Here is a 22,257-nt window from a genome sequence, read left to right as displayed (position 1 = left end):
TGCAAAAATTCTGTAATTTCAGTTTTGAAGCTATGTGCAGCCCATCTGAAGAACCTTTTAGTTCCAGTTTTAAATTAAGGACCCCAGTGGTTTCAATCCCTTGATAAGGAAAGCATCAGGATTTCACACCAAGACTCGGTTACCTTTTAGTCACAGCAGTGAACTGATGCATGAAGCTGTCTGTACTGTAAGATCTCATTGTTATATGAATGAGGAAATGAACTGGCTCCAGAAAGTAAGACAATTCTGAGACCGAAGAAAAGCTCAAATCTGGGCTTTCTGGAGAGGGTGTTCTTAAGAGAATTTTCTTTTGTTAATGATTTACAAATGGAGTTTTAAAGTCACTTAAGCAGTGAGAGCAGTTCTTGTGTATCTCTGTGGTAGGATCAGAATGTGGCATTTCTGTTAAGACCATGTATGTTGCCTACTTAGTTTGTCCCACCTTGCTAGGACAGAATCCAAAATGAACTTCATATTATTTCTAGGTGACATTTGTAGTGGGTGACCTGAGCGCTTCTTAATCCCTTTATATCTGGACCGTGCTTACAAAAGTATGAGATTCAGAGGTGTTGAGCATTTGCAATGCCAAATGAAATCAGTGGAATCAGTGGGTACTTAGCATTATGGAAGAATCTAGATGAGGATCCAAAAAGTCTTTGTGCATGCATCTTGGAATATTCCTCATATTTTTCTCCGGTGGCTAATGCTAGAAAAATATAGCTAACTAAAATGTATTATTTCATTAATTGATTTAGAGTTCTTTATATTTACTCATCCCAGGGGCGAAAGTAAAATTGAAAACTTACTGGTATGGGGGCCGTCTCTGCTCCCCTCCCCACCCCCGCTGGAAGGAGTGGGGCCTCGGGCAGAAGGGGCAGGGCTGAGGGGGTCAGCATCCCCCAGCAGCCCTTTCAGGCTGCCTGGCCCACGCCACCCAAGGCTCCAGTAGCAATTTAAAGGGCCTGGGGCTCTGGCCATTGCTGCCGCTACTGCATCAGTGTCTGGAGCCCCAGGCCCTTTTAAATTACCAGCCCCGGGGCAGCTGCTCCTTTTTCCGCCCCCCCTTTTGGCAGCCTGGGGGGGGCAAAAGGGGCAGTGATGATAAAGCACTGCTGCGGCAGTGCTTTAAGCAGGGTCTTTGCTGCGGCAGCACTTAAGGGCCCTGCTTAAAGCACTGCTGTGGCAGCGCTTTAACGTCGCTGCCTCTTTTGTGCTCTCCCACTGGTGGCTCTGCCACTAGGGACCTGGCAGGGCCACCGACGGGGGGCGCAAAAGCAGAAGCGAAGTTAAAGTAAGGAGCTAGGGGCCGGTACCTGCAGCCACTTTTTACTGGTACGCCATACTGCCTTACTTTCACTCCTGACCCATCCCAAGCTGTGGAGAGATGCTTTTGCTATAAATAACCAGTCCTATCACTTTGCATCATTGTCATTAAACTACAACCCCTCTGAAATGCCCAAGAACACAACTATTCCACTACACCCTTCTCCCCTTTCTCTCCATGGTTGCTGGCTCAGAAAAAGCCTGAGAGAAAATGCCTTGTAAAGTTTTAAAGGACACCAAATTAAGTCTGTGGCAGGTCAGAATTGAAGACCCTTTATGGAGAACGCCTTGACCTTTAAACTAGGGGGCTTAAGCCCTTTGGCTAGTTGTGGCTGCCACAATGTGACTCACGTCATATGCTGTCATCCTCAATAAGTGGGCAGCCTCATTCTCCATCAGCTGCAGTCTGAATGTTAAGACATAATCCCATGATGAACTCATTACAGTAATAATCCAGACTAGCTCAATGTGGCCCCGCAGCAGTGGCAAGTGCTTTGATTTGTCCAAGATAGGGGAAAGTTGCTGTCTGTACTGCCACATTCCCTGTGAGTTCCGCCAGAGGTGAGTGCCTTTAAAGGATAGATGCTCAATGGGTGGAGGCCAAATGGGTTTTGCAGGGAGTCAGCTCATTCTCTGGGTGCCCCTTCCCCTGCCAGTTTATTCTCTTAGAACTGTGATGGCCAGCTGGTAGAGTGGGGGATATGGGTGCAGTGCACTGCAGCAAGCGCTCTCTAGGTGAATGACCCATCATTGGCAGCCCTGCGACCTGCATTGTGTCAGCAGATGCCCCTGAAGCCCAGCGCTGAATCAAGCATTGAGTATTTTATTCTAAATTAATCTACAGATATCCCGTTCACAAATGCCACCCTAATGTCTTAAACTAGCATTAAATAATCCATGCAAGACTGTTTCCCTCCTTCTATTTTAAGAATTTAGATTGCAGCACTATAGACATATTCTAACACACGTGTTCGATAGCAGGGGTAGGCACCATACAAGCTTCCCTATTCCACACCTTCATTGCAGCTCACATCTATTCAGCCCATTCCAACCCTAGACTACTTGTTCCAGAATTCTCCACCTTGGATTGATGTGGTAGAGTATATTGATGCATTAGGACTTCCCCTCCAGACAGGGCCAGCTCCAGGCCCCAGCGCGCCAAGCGCGTGCTTGGGGCGGCATGCCTCGGGGGGCGCACTGCCGGTTGCCGGGTGGACGGCAGGCGGCTCCGGTGGAACTCCCGCAGGCATGCCTGCGGAGGGTCCGCTGGTCCCGCGGCTCCGGTGGAGCATCCGCAGGCAAGCCTGCGGGAGGTCTACCGGAGCCATGGGACCAGCGAGCGGCAAAGCGCCCCCCGTGGCGTGCCGCCATGCTTGGGGTGGTGAAATGGCTAGAGCCGGCCCTGCGTCCAGAGATACCACTGATCATGACTATAGAATCAGCATCATATCCATTTGGTCAGTTTTTCTGATTGCCAATTGGTTAAAGTAATGGTGAACAAACTAAGCTTTGCTTTATCTTTAAACAAAGTTGAGTGTGGAAAGTGCTGATGGGACTGATGGGAGCTGGGGGCAGAGGAAACCTTCTTCTCTGTGGAAAAAAATTAGCCTGTGGGAACAAGAGTGAGAGAGAGTGCATTTGAAGAGTGACAACAGAGAACAACATATAACCTGTTGAAACAAAGAAATCAGTATTTTTTTATTCTTCTGAGAACGACCTATGTGCATTTGGAATGTATTTTCCTCTCAATGCATGTGTGTACTGGTAACTCCCATTGATTTTGTGCTTCTCTCAAGAGGAAGCTATGTACCTTCTTTGTAAGAATACTAGCTCTCTTGAGAGAACAGCTGAGCTTTCATGGTGAGATGATTTTCATGGTATCACAACATGTCCAAAATTCTGATTTATCTGCTAACTTTCCCCCAACTGGGTTAACACATTGCATGAAAAATGAACTAGACTGGAGTGTGTCCACTGGTGCTAATGTCATTTATCTAACAACCGTGCATATGTATCTTGGATAAATAAATATTTCAAAGCCACAATTTAAAGGTGCATGCTATTTACCAATCACTACTTCCTCTGCAGATTGTGTAAATCAGTGTTAATGCAGTGGCTTGGTGGCTTCTCTAGTGCAAATTGTGACGCATTCTCAAGCTATAGATTTTACATTTTATTAATTAGAAATTAATTTACAATGCATGTTAATGTGTCTTTTCCTACCAGTTACAACTTTCAGTTCAGAGAGTGAACTCTTGCTTGACACAGGGAAGCTGCAGAATTGCATTAGTCAGCTCCCTCCATCTATCGATATATTATTCAACTTTCATCAACAAATTGAGGGGCAGAATCAGAAAAGATGAAAAACTAAAAAAAGAACTTCCAAAACTAAAATAGGTGATTTTAGTCCTCTTTTTTTAATCATAAAATTGGCTTTAGGGAATTTTTATAACATTGTATGGATTTTATAACCATGAATTATAATTATTCTTCAAACCACTGTTGACTGTATTTTTACATCAGATGACTCACCACAATGGAAAACCTGTGCTTGGAAATTTCAGTGAAATAAGAGTATTTGACAAAGTTTTTAAATTATTTTTAGACTTTGATATTCTATTATTTAGTGGTATAACAGTAGCAACGATAAGTTCTAACTCAAAATGTGACTGCATTGTGCTAAGTGCTGTATAAACACATAATAAGCGATAATCTTTGCCTCAGAGCGTTTACATCTAAAGAGACAAGACAAATGGTGGGAGAGGAAACAGGCACAGAGAGGTGAAGAGACTTTCCCCAAGTCATTCAGCAGGTCAGTGATAGAGCAGGGAATAGAACCCAGTCTCCTGACTGCCATCCCAGTGCTTTACCGACTCTGACCCTGATCCAGCATCATTAAAGTCAGTGAGCGTTTTGCCGTGGACTTCAGTGGAACAGCATCAGGCCGAGATGGCCATGTGCAATCACATAAAAACTAGGTTCTTGGTATTTACCTTTAAAGAAATCACATTGACACTTAATTTATTTTCTGAATGATGCTGCAGGAGCACAACCCTGTGTTGTGACTTCCCATGCAAGAGAACAGTTCATTCTGAGACACTTCCCACTCAAGCTTACAAAGACTACTTTTGCTTTGCAGTTGATCTGGACAGATTGAATGATGATGTGAAACGTTACAGCTGCACTCCAAGGAACTACTCTGTCAATTTAAGGGAGGAACTGAAGCTGACAAATGTAGTTTTCTTTCCCCGCTGCTTCCTGGTCCAGCGCTGTGGGGGGAATTGTGGCTGTGGAACAGTGAACTGGAGATCCTGCACGTGCACGGCAGGGAAAACAGTGAAAAAATATCACGAGGTATTTCATTCTTATGTTTCTTCTTTGCGATTCCTCTGTGGGTTCCATGCTAAAGCGGACTTGGAAATACTATTCCCAGAGCTGTGTGTGCTGCCATCAGTGATTATGTTGGTGCTTCTACAGCATTAAGGATCGGCAAACTCCTTTGAAGGCATTTAAAACTGCATGTGAGATACAGTAAGGCTCACTGTTTGGGGGCAGTATGTTTGATGAAACATACCCTGAAATTGGCACTTGCACACAATGGCAATGAGTGGAGTATTAATGCCTAGATGGGAGAAAAACAAATAGGAGCTTTCTAAGTTCTACCTAAGTCACTAGGGAACATGGCTAAGAAAAATACCTTATTCCATAGACAAGAGCAAGGATCAGTGACACGGCCCAGGCTGAGTTTCTGCCAGACACCAGACTCGCCTGTAAGAGTTTGCTTTCCTACTTTGTTTAGGTCGCAAGTGAAAAGGAATTTGATGGACCCTTAATCTGGAGAGGGTGCTTGCTCACATCACAAAACCACTAGCTCAGAAGAGGCGCAGGGCTGGAATACCAGGAGGTTGTTGGAGGTCAAGACCTAGGTGTGTAGGCAGTTTGTGGGAAAGCAGGCGCTGTATCTTGCTGTAGTCAGCACCATTACTCACTTTCCTAGGCACAAGGTCTTTCCACAAATTTATTGCAAACTACAGTTGGCTTCAATTCAGCTGCTATAAAGAGCTGGAGCCTAGTTAAAATTGTACCATTTGTTAAGAAAGATACATGAGATGACCCTGGTATAATTACAGACCACAGAACCTTATATCAAGGCTGAGTAAATTAATTGAAAAAATAATTTGGATAAAATAATTGAAAAAATGTCTACTAGATGAATATGAGCTGATAAAAAGAAGCAAGTATGGCTTATATAAAATATTTATATGATACCACAGCTTTGTGTAACAGTTTAGAGAGAATTTTAAAAGATATTCTCCCTCCTCCCAAGAGTTTACAATCTACAAGACACGATCTGTCATGGATTATAAACCGGTTAAGAGAGAGACAGCAAAAAGTAGGAATAAATGGGCGATTTTCAACATAGAAGGAGGCTAATTTTCAGGTTTCCCAATCTTTCAGACTGGCTGTTATTTAATGTATTTATTATTGATCTGGAAGTAGGTGAACTGTGAGGTGGCACAGTTTGCAGATAATACAAGATTATTTAAGTGAGTCAAGATTAGAGAAGGCTGTGAGAAATTTCAGAGGTACCTAACATAGTGGCTGATGATAATGCAGTATAAACAAATGCCAGGCAGTGCACATTAGAAGGAACATTGTGTCACAATGCCAGAAAAAAGATTGAAGGCAAAATTCTTACCTGACATGCAACTCCATGCACAGCATGAAAGTCAGAGGAGAATTTGACCCCAGGTATCATTGTGGACAGCTTAGTGAAAACACTTTCTCAGTACACTGGTAGTGAAATAAGCAAATAGAACATTATACTGTATGAATAGAAAATTATAGAGAAAAACACAGAAAATGTTTATCATGCCATTAAATAAATGTGTGGTTCACCCTTATCTGGAGTACTGCATTCAGTTTTGATCATTAAGTCTGAGAAGAATATGGCTGAAATAGAAAAGGTCTAGAGAAGGGCAACAAATGGAAAACTTCTGTATGAGGAGAGACTGAAAGGCTTAGAACTGTTTAGAGAGGAGACAAATAAGAGAGGATATGGTAGACGTATATAAAATGAATGAATGGTACAAAGAAGGAATATAAGGCTCTCCGATTTTACCTTCTTTCCTTAACAAAACAAAGGGAGGCTCAGTGAAGAGAGAGGCAAAATATTTAAAAATATAAACAACAAAAATGATTTTTGTGCGCAACAAACCTATAAAAACTACCCCAAAATATTAATGTAGCAGATGGCATAGAAAGATTCAGTGAGGATTAGACACACAGATATGAATTTCAGTCACATCAACTTCAGGACATAAGACAACTATGGACAGCAGTTAGGGAAAAACTTCCCCCATAAACATGCTATTGAATAATTGGTCATCGCTGGGCATTTTGGTGTACGTGGTACTGTTGTGATGGAATATTAGCCTAATAAAATAATGGAGAGGCAAGGTGAGTGAGATAATATCTTTAATTAGACCAACTGCTGTTGGTGAAAGAAACAAGCTTTCGAGCTACACAGAGTTCTTCTTCAGGTCCTAGGATCAACACAGCTACTATAATATTGCAAATTATTAAACGTTGGTCAGGATCAGTTTGGCAATGCCCAAGTTCCCCAAAAACTTAACTCACTAAATTCAGAGTTCATATTTTCCCTTTTTCATTAATTTATTCCACTGTGCTTTTTGTCTGTCAGACCAGTATGAATTAAAGACAGTGTTTCAGCTTTTGTAAATAAAAATGTAAATGTATCCCTTAGGGATGAATTAACAGCACAAAGAGCAGCGATTTAGCCACAAGCCTCCCATTAACATTAATACAAGTTATGCAAATAAATCCACTTGTAGTACACTACAGATGTGTCCATTAAAGTTAGTCCAAAATATTTTTCATCTGTAAATAGCTTTAGTTTTCATGTGTCCGAGCATTAGCCAAACTTTTTTTTCTTTCTTCTTCTTCTTCTTCCGTGTTTAGCTGCCTTTTTTACTTAAGAAACAGCTTGGAAGTGGGGGCTGTGTGAGAGGGACTCAGGTTTATCTGTTTTAAAGCCATGTAGCTGCATAGTACTTTAGAGGTCTGATCTAAAACCCACCGAGGTTTAATCAGAAGATGATAACTCATGAATGGAAGGAGCAGGGCTTCTTATTTATTTTTACGTCACAAGAGCTGTTCATTTCCTTTAAAATCTCCACCTGCAGCTTAAGGTGAGAGCCGATTAAGGACCAAATTCAGAGAGAGTCTAAGTCTAGTATATTTTACATACAAAGTGAACAAAAGATGTCATGAGATGACGTAGTTCATAAGACATTCATGATAGGAGAAACTGCTCAAGGCCTTTGTTATTCCTGGTGTTAACTTTGCCTAAACCGTCTCTTGGAGCCTGAACTATTGGACTGTTGTTGTTGGCTCCACTGTCACTGTCCTCTGTGAATATTTTTCTATGTAACGGTGTCGATGTGTTGGCCAATCACACAGGAAATTATGTAGTGTTTGATGTCTTTGTGTGTGCCTGAGAAAGCCTTCACTTCACCCTCAGTGAGCCTCCTATTCAGGGTTGAATCAGGAAAGGCACATTTTTCAGCTACAACCTTCTGCTTTCCCACCCTGCAGTCAATATCTCCCAGTTATCCACTGAAGGGTTCTTTTGTACATCCAATGCTAACTGTGCTGAGAGAGGGAGGTTTGAGAGAGTTATTTTTCCTGATATTGTTGATGTTTGTTTAGATCCCTTTTCTGTTCTCTTCAGATTCTTAGACCATGCCCATCACTGTGCTATCTGAGCACTCTTCACTAGTACACTAAGCAGCTGTCATGTGGTCTTTAATTTTCTCAGACAACTGCTTTAGTTCTTCAGAAGCTCCACCAAGAGTATAAAATCCTGCCCTTTCATGTCCATTTGCACGGTATTAGCTACCAGACAGCAGAAAATATGAAAATACTCCATTGTGGATACCCTCTCCACTTTAATGCTTTGCAAAATGTTAATAGACATAAAAGTTTTCTTACAAACCTGAAATGTAGGGCAAATTTGCCAAAAAACCTCAAGAATCTTTGGAATTAAATAGGACCTTGATTTGAGCAGACTGCCCGTTTTATAGTTTTGAACAGAAAAGTAGTGAAGCAGGATGGTTTTGCATTGTTCCAACATGAAATTAAAGAAAACTGGTTTGTAGGAGCCCAGAACTCAAGGCAGACAAGTACACATGACTCAAAATTTAAAACAGATTGGCATGAACCACTGCAAACCGAACTGGCCCGTCATCACGTTGTATGCATTAATTCCTTTTAAAAGCATCTCTCAATCAAATTCTTTGATAAGTGATTCCATCAGGCACACCACTGGGCTCCTCACAAAGGAAGGGCAAATCAGTAATCATTAATGTAAATGAATACAGCATACTTTAATCAAATGTCCGTGTCTGCTTTCATCTAACTTGCTGAGATAGACTTGAAATGAAAACACAATTGCCTCTGTACCCAGTTCTCTATGGAAATAAGTAGAATGGTTGTTCCAGAGAGAAATCTTATATTCTAAAATTGAAGAGAGCATAGGCTCAGCCCACTGGGAAGAAAAATCCTGTGGATGATCTCAGTCCAATTCTTTATTCTGCTAGGACTGAGCCTGTGCCATCCACCCAGCATGTGCATACCTCTGAGAAACAAGAAATCAGTTTCCCCATCTCATTGCTGTAACTGATGAGATGTGAAATGAGTTTCCATGAGGGATGAGCACCCCTAAGGCAGTAACTAGAATTTGTCACAGTATATAAACCTTCTGCACAAATATTGTTCTGTGCAAGACAGCTGAGAGACATTTAAGGAAAACGGAAAGTATTGAGGCCCATTCTTGCACCTTTTACCCACCTCTTGACTTGTCATACAAAGGCCTTTTGCCTTTTTCTCTGTGTATCAGAATGTTAACAGATATTCTTTTCTCTTTCCTCCTATTCTAACAATTTTAGAGCCCCTCTGCCTAAATTTCAGGATGGACAATGAATAGCTTAGGATCTGAGAGGTAACAGAGAAGAGTCCAAGCCATAAGGTTAAGAGTATTATTAGCAGTGGTATTTTTTATTTTGTGCTGCACCTGAGTAGCTGCTAGGCCACTCAGAATACATAGACCAAGACTGGACCTTATCACAAGCTGCAAAAAAACAGATTTCACCAGACACAACATAGCGAGAGTGGGTAGGTGGGTAACAAAACAATTCTGAAGAGCATGGGAGAGAACAGATGAAAATCACAGCACTAAGGTAATGTGGTCACTGATGTTTGGAATGCTGCAATAAGGAAATGTTAGGTTTTCTTTAATAACCAATAAAATGTCACCTAGTTGACTGCTTTCTCACTGCTTTTGCAGAAGTGAGCCTTAAGGAGGCAATGGAGTGAATAAAGGGTATTGGTCTCCTCTGTCTGCTCAGGAAGGGATTTCCTTACACAGGTGGTAGTGTGGAATATGGGAAATCATGGGAGAATTGGACAAGTAGGTAGGTGGGTAGGTGGGGCAATGCTGTAAGAAACAAGAAGGGATCCCTGAGAAGGGATTCATTCAGAAAGGAGTTGATGTGGTCAGATCAATGGGCAAGAAATGTGATCTGTTTGTTTAGGGGTGGGGTTTGTATGAACTAAATGGGCAGTGTGTGTGTGGGAGAGAGAGAGACTTTAGGAGGTAAGTTGCAGTGATCAAGACGAGAGAATGAGAGCTTTACAGAATTTCTATACAGGCAGAATAGAAATGCAAGGAAGCAGCAGGAGGAGTAGAGGATGACTCCAAGGTTACAAGACTGAGTGACAGTGAGGATAATGTTGTATTCCTCAGAGATAGAGAATGGGTGGAGAGAGGAAATAAGACTTCAGTTTTGGCCTTATTGAAATTTAAATTGATGGTGGTGACGTCAGTGAGACAGGCTACAATGCAGGTTTAGGTAGAGTGAGAACAGTCTGGAGTGAGAAGATTTGTAAGTGCTTCTTTGAGTCCCTGTGGGTATTCTTTGTGGGGTGCACATGCACTCTATGCACTCGGGACTAGAAGTTCTTCAGTAGCAGTGTCCATTGGGCTGCACCCTTCATCTCCTCATGCTCCCAACTAAGGGCATAAAGGGTGGCACCACCTGAGCACCTATCCAGGTCCTTTCTACCGCCTTAGGTCTGAGGTGGAAGTCTCCTTTGTCTACTCTTTCCAGCATTCCCGCTTGATCTTCTAACCTGCAAAAAATTATGAATAGTTTTTATATTTGGATAGTTTAGTTAGTTGAGGGAGACTCCCCAGTCCCTGCATTAAATCCCTCACCAGTTGGGATGCCTACTATGTCCAAAGTTCCAGGCTTCAAACCTTGTCTTTCCTGCCTCCAGGTCTTCCTGGTGAGTGACCCGCATGAGAGTTGCCTATGCTGCCTCAGGGAACACACATTCCCCCAAGGTGCAATATTTGTCACACTTTTCCCCCATGTACCAGGCAGTCTTGAGAATTCAGACTCTGGAGACACCTTGTGGAGCTATCCATGAGGCCCCATTGGACCCTGGGCCTTCCACTCCACATCTAGCTGACCTGAGCCACTGGCTGGCACCCCTCCAGTTCCAGCATCCACTGGTTCAGAGTCCTCCAGTCTCAAGGACTCTGTGAAATGAAGGCACGATGCAGGAAAGGGAAAACACCTTCACAAGAAGAGGGATAAAACAACCCAAAAAAAACCCTCCAAAAAGAGGTCTACCTCTCCCCTTCCTCTGGCACCATCTGAGAATTCACACCCCAGATCAGGGTGCATCTGGAGCTCATAGAGAAAGGCCAGTACCAATGGTACCAGGATCTATTAATGCCCAGAAATCGCACTCTGAGAGGTCAGGTTCAATTCTGGCACTGTGGAGGGACAGAAGGGACCATTCTCCCTCTACACTGTCAATACCAATCCAGTGAAAGTCCACCACTTCTACGTTGGCACCACTGTATCTGGTCAAACTCAAGACATCTGCCAGCTCTCCTCTGGTTAGCATTTGAAACACTCTTCTTGAGGGTCCACAATATATATGAATCCGGAATCTCTGATCCTTTTGAATCTAGTTCTGCTGAGAGATGTCCCAACTCTGTCAACTAGGTATTCCTGGTCCAAGATCCAGCCATCCGGTGGAGGCCCCGGCATCATCAGCACAGCACTCACCAACTCCTGTCTCTGATCAGTTGGAGTCAGGTCATGTGGTACCAGGGCCGGCGCTTGCATTTAGGCGGCCTAGGCAATCACCTAGGGCGCCAGGATTATTAGTGGGCGGCATTTTGCCAGAGGGGGCGGCAGGCAGCTCCGGTGGACCTGCCGCAGTCATGACTGTGGAGGGTCCGCTGGTCCACGGCTCCGGTGGACCTCCCGCAGGCACGACTGCGGCAGCTCCACCAGAGCCGCGGAGCAGCCGACCATCCGCAGCCATGACTGCGGCAGCTCCACTGGAGCTGCGGGAGCAGCGCGTGGGGCGGCGAAATTGCAGTGCGCCTAGGGCGCTCAAACCCATAGCGCCGGTCCTGTGAGGTACCATTGACCCCTGCCAATTCCTATTTATGAGACAAAAATGATCTGGTACCAGCAATCTGGCAAAGAACCATCAGCCCCGTCAGAGCTTCCAGAGTTATCTTGGATGTTGTTGTGACCTCACAAAGCTGCACTACTGGCCAAGGAACCAATGGGTCCCACTTCCCTATTCCTGTGGGGCCCACTTCTCTATTCCTATGACCTCAGTCACTGGTCATATTAGGGCTTCTGAAATCCATACTTTGGGGCATCAGAGTCTGAGGTCCCTGCACATCACTTCTAGCAATGGTCTTCCAGAGAGGAGTCAGAGTCCCCACAGGAGCCTTTGATTGAGGAGACAGTACAGCTGGTCCAGCATGGCAGACATGCATCACCACACTCCTCCTTCCTTCAGCCCTAGCCACCTACCAAGAAGGCATTTTGATGGGAGATCCAAGAGCCATCAATCAGTCTCCGTAACACCTGTTACCTTTCCCCCATTTGGTGGCTGCCTAGCCTATTTTCTACCAAAGTAGCACTTTATCAAGTTGAACACATGGGTCTCGGACATCATATTGACTAGCTACACTCTAGAGTCTCTGTGTCCAAAGCCCCAGTCCCCATCCATTTTCAGGGACGTCCCTCACGAGAGGATTCTCAAACAAGAGGCAGACTCCCTTCTCCAGCTGGGGTCAATACAGCCTGTTCCCCCCTTATCACAGGAGGAAGGAAGGGCTTTGACACCAGATATTTCCTTACCCCCATCCTGCACGTCAGACAGCTGAATGTCTTCAATCAACAGTCAAAGCTCGGGATGACCACTTCAGACTCGATAAGCCCCTCCCTGAATGAAGGCAATTGGTGTGTGGTTTTGGATTTGAAAGACATGTATTTTCTCAATTAAATATTTACATAGTTCACAGGAGGTTCCTGTGGGTGTAGAGCACTTCCAGTATAGTGCCTCTCAATGGCCCTGAGGGTTTTTACTACAGTACTCGCCATGATGGCTGCATGACTTCGCAGGCAAGGCAGCCCAATATTTCCCTACCTGGATGGTTGGCTTCCCATGAGTCAATCATATCAAGCAGCAAACACCTCCTCACTTGAACTCTTTCATGCTCTGGGGCTGCAAGTAAGTGCAGAAAAGTCTACATTAACCCTCACACAAGTTACAGAATTTATTGGAGTGAATTTCAACTCAATCAGGGCAAGAGCTTGCTTACCTCAAGACTGGTTCCTTGCAATGAGGGATCTCATCACCCAGTTTCATCTGAGTCCTCAGACAACAGCCTGGCCCTGCCTGGCCCTGCTAGGCCATATGGCTGCATCCACCTCCCCATTCACAGGGCTACATTTACAGTGCTTTCAGATCTGGCTTAGGATGGTCTATGCTCCAAGCAGAGACTCTTTGAACAAAAAGGTCTCTCTTCCCCCGAACATGCTTTTGTTGTCACTCACCTGGTGGAAAGGAAAAAGTCGGGGGGGGGGGAACTCCCCTGAAAGACTTTGATTCTGGTTGCTTTCCATGCTGGGACAGAGGGCACATCTAGACAATCATATAGCTCAGTGTTCCTGGTCTCTGCTTCAGGTAGTTCACGAGGCATGCGAGGCATTCCTCCTCATTATTTGGTCTACACATGTCCAAGTCAGATCAGACATAACCGCTGTGTACCACAGAGATCTGCCCCACTCTGCAGATAAGTGGTCTAGCTGTGAAACTGGTGCATCTGGGATCAGATTACCCTTTTGGCAGTACACATTCCACCCATCAGTAGTGCAGTACATCTTCCATCTCTGAGATATCCCATCCTGAGACATCTTTGCAAACCAGCCAGAACAAAAAGTGTCCAGCATATTGTTCCCAAGCTTCAGCATCAGAAGGGCCACCTCCTTGGTGCAAAGGTCAGACCTGCTGTGGTACACCTTCCCTTTCATACCCTTGCTACCTCTCATCCTTGGGAAGATCAAGCTCGATGAGGCAGAAGTGATCCTGATAGCTCTCTAGGGCAGAGACAGTTCTGGTTCACTACCTTCCTACAGTTGGCCTCTCCCTCAGGCATTCCCCTTCAGCCATTCACGCACCTACTGTCTCAGAATAGAACACAGACTGTTGGAGGGCCATCCACCTCAGTACAGCTTCCCTCCATCTGGCAGCATGTTTTTTGGATGGATAGTGACCATCCTTAACAGTAGCAAAAGACCCTCTACAAGGAAGTGCTGTGCCACCAAGTGGAAGCGGTTCTCCCTGCGGTGTCAGCAGTGTGACTTGTCTCCTGAGAAATCAGGAATCCCTCTAATTCAGGAATATCTTCTCTCATTAAAGATATTGGGCCTGTCTGTCCATTTCTAAGCGTACATTTGATAGCTATTGATGTCTTCCATCATCTGGTGGAGAACTGCTCTGTGTTCACCCATCCCACTACTGTGAAGTGCCTGTAAGGTGTCAGAAGTCATTCCTTCCTGTATCTAAACTTCTCCCTGTTAGGGAATATTGTTTTTTCCCCCATTCTTATGAGCCCACCACTTGAACGCTTAGGATATCTCTACACAGCCTGCAGCAGCCAACCTCCCAGGGTTGTCGGGTTTGGGCTTGTGGGGCTCACACTACCATGCTAAAAAATAGTCATGTAGGTGTTATCTCTCAGGCTGTGACATCTAGGGAGCGAGGTGAGCCTGCTCTGGCTCTTGCATTTCTCCACTGCTTCCCCTGTGGGGCCCAGCTCCTGCCCGCTACTCATGCTTCTCTGCTGCTTTCCCCGCCCGCCTCTCAGGCCTCTCCACTGTCTTTCCCCCTCAGCCCCTCCCACCCACCGCTCACTCTGTTCTGCTGCTTCCCCCATGCCGCCCCCACCTGCTGTTTGCCTTCTCAGAGGGCAAAGAGGGCACAGAGAAGTGCAGGTAGTGGACGGAGGGCCCCACTGGGGAAGGGGGCAGAGAGATTCATGGGCAGCAGGTGAAGAGGCATGAGAGGCGCATGGGCAGGGGGTATGGGGGGGTGAGCAAGGGTGGTGGCCATGCAGGGGCAGGTTTTGAGGCAGAGCAAGGGTCTGGCCTTGGTCAGGTGGCACCCCCCCTTCTAGGGAGCTTCAGGCGCTCAGGCACAGCGTCCCCAAATGTGGGAGTCATGCGCTCCCCAGGCTTAACTATGAGATCTTAGCTGGATATTGAATATGGCTACATTTATGTTTATCCTCAGAGGACATTCTCTTTATAGCACAGAGGACATCTCTTTATAGCACAGGACATAGAATTTCACCCAACGATTCCTACAGTGGAAGGAATTGTTCTTCCCTACTACCTTGTCTACACTAAGAAATCCATAATCAAAACTCACCTCCACTATACTTTCACCAGTAGTAACAAAGGTAGAAACTGTAGTGCAAGTAGGGCTCGAGTGCTAGATTACACACTGGAATAAATGCTTGAGTTCTCTTTAGACTACAGCTTCCACTGCTCCTATTATTGGTGGCAAATGACTGCTATGAATTGCTTCCATAGATTCATAAAGCTTAAATATAGAAGGGACCATTATATTGTCTAGTCTGGCCTTCTGTATATCAGAGACCTTTACATTCCACCAATTTCCCCCTATACCTAACCCAATAACCCATGTATGGCTAAAAAAGTTTCCAGAAAGGCATCCAGTCTTGATTTGAAGCCATCAAGAGATGGAAATCCACCCTTGGTAGTCGATCCTTCCCTTGGTCATTTGTTCCAATGTAATTATCCTCACTTTAAAATAAATGTGTCTGATTTTTAATGGGAATTTGCCTTCAGCTTCCAGCCATTAGTTCTTGTTTATGCATTTCTCTGCTAGATTAAAGAGCACTTTAGTACCTGGAATTTTCTCCTTTTGAAGGTATTTATACATTGTAAGCATGTAACCTCTCAATCTTTTTCATAAACTAAACAAATTAAGTTCTTTAGTTCTGTCACTGCAAGGCATTTTCTCCCACCTTCGAAGCATTTTTTTCTGCATCCTTTCCAGTTTTTCAATGTCTTTAAAAAGATGCAGCCATCAGGAATGTATGCACTGTTCCAATATTGGTCTAAGCAATACCCTATAGAGAGACATAATTACCTCCCTATTTCTACTCATTACTCCCTGTTTATATATCAAAGGATCACGTTAGCCCTTTTGCCACAGCACCGCAGGAGCTCTTGCTTATCCACTATGACCCCTAAATCCTTTTCCAGCTGGTGAGCTTTTGGCCACTTCAGAAGTCATTGCCTCAGAAGCTACTGCTTAGACAGGTGATCTTTTTTCCCCCTCTAAATGACTTCTTTCTCCTGCTTCTCATTCATTTTCTGTTTTTCTTCAACTATTTTCAATGTATCCTAATTCCACATAAGCTCAATGAGCAAGATCCTTTGGCAGGGTAGAACAGGCAAACATTCTTTTTTTTTCCACCCTGAGAAAAACTCTGCAGTTGCCAGAGAGTCACCTGACCTTGAAATCTTTGACTCATTTGAATACATCTACAAAGCAAAAATAAATAAGTTGTTTAGCATGTTACTGTGCTGCTACATAGCCATTTGTATGAAAAAGGTTACAAGGCTATAATAACCTCTTTTATATTGCCAATAAACACAAAATCCAGCTCAGTGGTTAAGTTTTCTATCTGATTCTGTTTTATTAGTGTAATGGTTTTATGGCCATGATTAATTCAGTGTTTTTATGTGATGAATCGAGCATAGCTGTAGTTATACATGCTATGTGAGAAAATAATCTGAAAGGCTGAGCTGTCTTGCTTTGCTTAGTAGAGACCAATATTGACATGAAAACCATGAGTTTATTACTTTTTTCACCAGTCCAAAACCAAATACTTTTGGACTATTCTACTCCTTTTTTATATCCTTAAGTTCATGACACTAAAAATACTACTGATGTCACAAAAACAAGAAGCAGATGGTATCATGGAGTTACCTTCCTTGAACTATTCTAATTAATTCAATAGTGCCTCACCTTTAAAGAAGTGACCAGGTAAACCCTAAAAAGCTGCTTTATTTCCAGAGCAAAGGGTTTTCTTTCAACAACTGTGGTCACCAGAATTGGCCTTACTACTTTATTCTTTTCAGTTTTCCTGTGTTTACCTGAACCTAAGACTATTTGATGGAAGCTATACTGAAAGCTTGAAACGTCAGCTCTGTGATCAGCTAGTAAAGCAGCTCAATTTCCATTTTGTTCAAACACTGCTTTCCTGTCTTGTCTGGGAAAGTGTCTGCCAATTCATTTTTCTCCTCTTATCAGCAAAGCGCATATACTGTGCTCATGTTTCTTAATACAAAAAAGAGGGAAAATCCCCAAGCTGCCAGGAGGTCTGTTAGCTTAAATAGTGCCCAGATCTCTGGTCTCATCCCACTGCATGCATTTCCATTTGCTCTAAAATGAAAAAGTAAATCTACCTAGCTGTGATCTTGCAAGTGTCCATCACTTGAAATTGTCGGGTTTTGATGAAAGTCTTCTTTAAATAGATAATTTTTATTGTGGGTTAAGCACCAGCATATGTATTTGATTTTAAAAGTGTGTTTCAAAAAGTATCTTTGAAGCTGCAGTCCATTTTCAGCTCTGAAATAATCTCCACACGCCTATTTGGTTCCATTCATGAATGTTTCAAATGGCAACATGGCCAAGTAAACTTCCTTTATGATGTATTGTTTACAGGGAGACAGTTGGTATCTGAAAGCAGTGTAAACCCAGCAAATGGGGTAGAAGTAAGGTAGAAGGTGGGTGGGGAAAGACGGAAATGGAAAAAGGAAAGTCAGGCAGAGGAACGTGTGAATTCCTGAAAAGAGGGAGGGAGAACAGAGAGGAGCATGAGAGGCAGTATGACCACACAGGAAATGAGGAAGCAGGCGTTCAGAGCTAGCATCCAGTTGTCAGACAGAAAATAATGTCCTGAGTTCAACTTTTAGAATTGAGTCTCTTGGCACCATTAGTGTCCATGGGTTCTGAAGTGTTTTTCCTTGCCTTGCTTTTGCTCCCCGCAGTCCCTGCTGCTCTTGGATGCTTGATCCACTCTAGAAGCTTCTGCTCTAACTGCATGATCCCACAGAAGTGGGGAGAGGGGCTGAGCTACGTGAGGTGGTACAATCTAACGAAACACATTGGGCTAACTTTGGGAGGTTCTGTATGCTTCTGCGTCCAGAGGAAGAGATACGCTCATTCTAAAGTCACTGGAAGCATTCTGACAACTTCTGTCTTTCCAGGTGCTGAAATTCATCCCTGAGTCAGGCCATCCCAGGAGGAAGGGCAGAACCAAGAACAACATGGCCCTAGTGGATATTCAACTGGAGCATCATGAGCGCTGTGATTGTGTCTGCAGTTCAAGACCACCCCGATAAAAACAGAACAAAGCACACTATTTGTAGCTCAAAGGACTTTTTATTTTAAGCAGGAGCCATCAGAGAACATTCTTCCACTGATAAGCAAACTTTGCTAGTAGCCTGCATTGCGATGAGCAAAAATGAATGCTGTGTTTCAGCATAGCTATATTGATTAGTGCCATGGCAGCTAAAAAGTTATATCATAGATTTGTTTATTAGCAGCCAAGAATATAGAATTAAGTTTAGCAATATATTGGGACAGTTGAGACTTTCAAAGTTGACTATGGGACTTAACCACACAGTTCCCTCTGAAATGTAATCAAAGCTGTGTAGCTAAATCCCCTTGCTGGTCGTGGAAAGTTTCACTGAGATATTTGCGCTAACCTTGTATATCTGTCTCTCTCTGAGTCTGGCACATCCACATCCAAATTCTGCCCTCATTTATACCTGCTCCAACTCCATTGAAGTCAGTAGGGTTACATGAATCTAAATGAGGACTGAATTCAATCCAATATTCATACATAATGGTTAATCCAGCTCCTAGGTGGCACATCCCCTTTCTCCTTTGAAACACACACACATGGCAAATAGAAAACATGAAATAAATCTAGTGTGAAGTCAAATTGTCCAGTCTGTATTCAAACAACATACTGAAATCAACTGGTGCTTTGCACAAGGATATGAACCTGAGTGCCACCATTTTCCATTGAAGTCCTGCCACCTAGTAAAAGTTGTGTATAATTTCTTGGGATCGGGCTCTTGGACATTTTCATCTTCACTGTGTTGCTAGGTAGACAGTCAAACCAGAACAGCTTGGTTACTGAAAATACCCACTCTTCTTGCATGTATATTCAAGTTGGGAACAAAACTTCAGTGTTCTAGCTTTTAAAGAACAGATCAAATATCACTGTTGTTTGTATTTTTTTTAAATAAGGAATACTATAATCTTGCCAGTATATACAGTAATCTTAGTTGTTTGATTTTAGTAGTATATATTGCCATGATCAAACTCTTGGCACTGAGTATCTCTTGGACTGCATTTTGCTGAGGCATATTAATTCATTACGCCACACCTGTCTTTTGAAAAATTGTCAGCATTCATTAATTTTTGCAAAAAGAATTATTCACCTCTTGATAAAATAAGCACCTTAAAAGCTATAGTATAACTTCCTATGCCTGTTAAAAAATGAACGGGCTCTGACTACAAAAGGGGAAAAAATGCTGTCCCAACTAGCTTTAAATACTCTGAGATATTGCACTGAAAGTTGTCCAGTGTAAATGTATGCTAGGTATAAATCTGGAAGACAACTGAACTTTTGATTGTGAATGTAAGAGAAAATGGGGTGGAACATTTAATGGCCAGGGATCTCTATTTAATAGTATACTAAAGCTGCATTTGTTCTGTTTCATGTGTGTTGCCTCTGTGTTCCTGTCTGTCAGAAAGAGAGAAGTAGTTTTACAATAGTATTTCCTACATTAGCTGAAATTGGCACATGCAATCACATAATATTGAGAACTTTTAAAATTATTGGGTTTTAGTAATAAAATCAGAGCTATAGTTAAAAAATGCCCTTGATGCTCTGAATTAATTCCTTCATCAAGTAAACTCCATTACCTGAACTTGGTTTTATAACTTTTATCAACTCTTTCCAGAAACGTACCCTCTAAATATTGTGAGTATTACTTTCTCTACTCTAGTTGAACATTTAAGATGTTTTTGTTTGGATATTTTAAAAATATATGTATATTAATTTTTCCTCTCTAGCTCCCAAAAGTCTATTTTAAAAGGCGCTTGAAGAGTGAAATGGGAAGTGATTCATCATTTTTCAAAGCAATTCACTTTAAAGAACAGCACTGAGACCAAAGATTGCCAGATATGTTAGTTGTGTCAGGGTTGTTCAAAGGCAATTTCATTCTTTTTCTGACTCTAGCTTAATAACAAGAGTGGCCAATCTTACTTATTTTAGAAAAATCTGCATTTGACACCAGTACAACCACTCTCCTTACTGGGCATTCCTGACTGACCTGTGGCAGGAATAGGCATGGTCTTCAATTTGTGGATTTGTTTTATGAGCACATGGTGTCATGTTACTTTTTGCTTTATCTTATTCATTGATTCCCAACCCTTTGGGGCAGCTCTGCCAGTTTATCTGACTAAGTTCTCAGCTGTGCCAACCAGAGACTGCAGAATTCAATTAAGTGCAGGCAATAATGGTACGCCAGGGCTCAGCACAGAAGCTTTTCATTTGAGTAAGAAGGAATCTTGTGTGAGATGTCAGTGAGACAGCTCACGAGTTTAAAGTTAGGCATTTGTTTAAGTACTTTGCTAAACTGGGGCTTAAGTGGAGGGGAAAAAAACCCTCCTATTACACTTAGCACTGATTGGGAATCAGTGATCAAATGGCTACCAGTTGTCATCATCATTTGCTATGAAGATGATGGTTTCCATGCCACAGGCCAGTTGAGAATAAATAGGATTCAAATTTGTGCTTTGTGTTGAAGCGGTAAGCGTAGCGTGATTGAACAAAACAAAGCTTCTAATAAACCATGATCCAAGCTGCAATAACCCATGATAGAGTCAAACAGCAGAAACACCCTACCTTTTTATTTATTGCCAGAAAATGCAAAGAAGCATGTTTCTCTCTCCCTTATTTTTCATTCATTGTACTTTATAATAGCTTCTACATTTGTAATAGCTTCTACAGTGTTTATGTATTATTTTTAACTTAAGAATCACCTCTTCAAAAAAGAAAACAGCTAGAATTATTTTAATTTTTTTGGTTCAAGGAATTTGAAACCCAAAATATAAATATAATTTTCAAAGGAACCGTCAATAGAGCCATAATTTCAAGCAACTCACTACTTTTTTATTTTGTGTAAGCTTCTAGGATAGAACATACTTTCTCAAGTGCAATTTATATATATATATTGTTATCAATTAAATGCAGCTTTTATAGAAAGGCTTTTCTACCGCATTCAATATATAATATTTTTCTTTTTTTCTTGCTGAAAAATAAATACTGCTTTTGAAAGAAGCAATTCTGAGTGATTTCTGGGAGCATCATTAGAAGGTGCACAGATTAACCTGAGGTCACTAACACAAGATATTTTTGACTGTTTGGAATGGTTCCCATGGGGAGCTTCAGGGGTCCTTGGGCCATGAGGGAAGGTGTGACATGCTCTGTTGGAATGATCCAGCACATTCTCCTCACTGCGGTGGGCCAGCAGAGCCATGGGCCCACTGTCTCCCAAATAGTTCCCTGACCCTCTTCGGGTTGATTGGAGCCTCTGGGGGTCCTAGAAGTGAGCATGCTCTGGAGGCCATAGCTATGCCTGATTTGTGCCTGGGGAGGCCAAAGAGGGAAAGCTCATTAAACCTTTGCTCCCCGCTTAGAGTTGCCCACTTTCTAATTGCACAAAACTGACCGTCCCTTCTCTGAGGCCCCACCCCTGCTCCCTCCAACCCCGCTTCCTCCATCCTCACTCTCCCCCACCCACTCACTTTCACCGGCTGGGTAAGGGGGTTGGGGTACAGGAGGGGGTGTGGGCTCTAGCTGGTGCTGTGGGCTCCAGGGTGAGGGCCAGAAATGAGGGGTTCTGGGTGCAGGAAGGGGCTCCAGGGTGAGGCAGAGGGTTGGGGTGTGGGCTCTGGAGGGGAGTTTGGGTGTGGGAGGGGGCTCAGGCTGGGTCAGGAGGTTAGGGTGTGGTCAGGGATGAGGGTTGTGGGCTCTGAGAGGGAGTTAGGGTGCGGGAGGGGGTGAGGGTTGCAGTTGGTGGTGCAGACTCCAGGGTGGGGCCAGAAATGAGGGGTTCAGGGTCCAGGAGGGGGATCAGGGCTTGGCCAAGGGGTTCGGGTGCAGGAGGTTGTGCGGGGGTAAGGGATGTGGACTCTGGGAGAGAGTTTGGGTCCAGGACGGGTTCGGGGTACAAGCTCCCAGAGGCGCTTATCTCAAGTGGCTCTTGGAAGCGGCCATGTCCAGCTCCCAGGCAGAGGTACCAGGAGACTCCTCACGCTGCCCATGTCCACAGGTGCCGCTCCTGCAGCTCCCATTGGCTGAAGTTCCCAACCAAAGGTTGCCGCGGAACAGGCGCTCAGGATGAGGGC

The 22,257-nt window shown here is 43.6% G+C and overlaps 1 protein-coding gene across 3 annotated transcripts in view; it reads left to right on the top strand.

Annotated features, from left to right (window-relative positions):
* The window catches only part of PDGFD (platelet derived growth factor D), a 174,829-nt gene extending 153,648 nt beyond the window's left edge, over positions 1-21,181 (top strand). For all 3 annotated transcript variants that reach the window (XM_030560532.1, XM_030560541.1, XM_030560523.1), the window contains 2 exons: positions 4,463-4,677; positions 18,036-21,181. In XM_030560532.1, the coding sequence (XP_030416392.1) occupies positions 4,463-4,677; positions 18,036-18,170 (350 nt within the window). In that variant the 3' untranslated portion in view covers positions 18,171-21,181. The remainder of the gene's footprint in view (positions 1-4,462; positions 4,678-18,035) is intronic.
* The last annotated feature ends 1,076 nt before the right edge of the window (positions 21,182-22,257 follow it).

The sequence above is a fragment of the Gopherus evgoodei genome, chromosome 1 (assembly GCF_007399415.2).
Source record: "Gopherus evgoodei ecotype Sinaloan lineage chromosome 1, rGopEvg1_v1.p, whole genome shotgun sequence".
Classification (NCBI taxonomy): domain Eukaryota; kingdom Metazoa; phylum Chordata; order Testudines; family Testudinidae; genus Gopherus; species Gopherus evgoodei.
The sequence above is the reverse complement of the archived record's forward strand: the minus strand, read 5'-3'. Positions and strand labels throughout refer to the sequence as shown.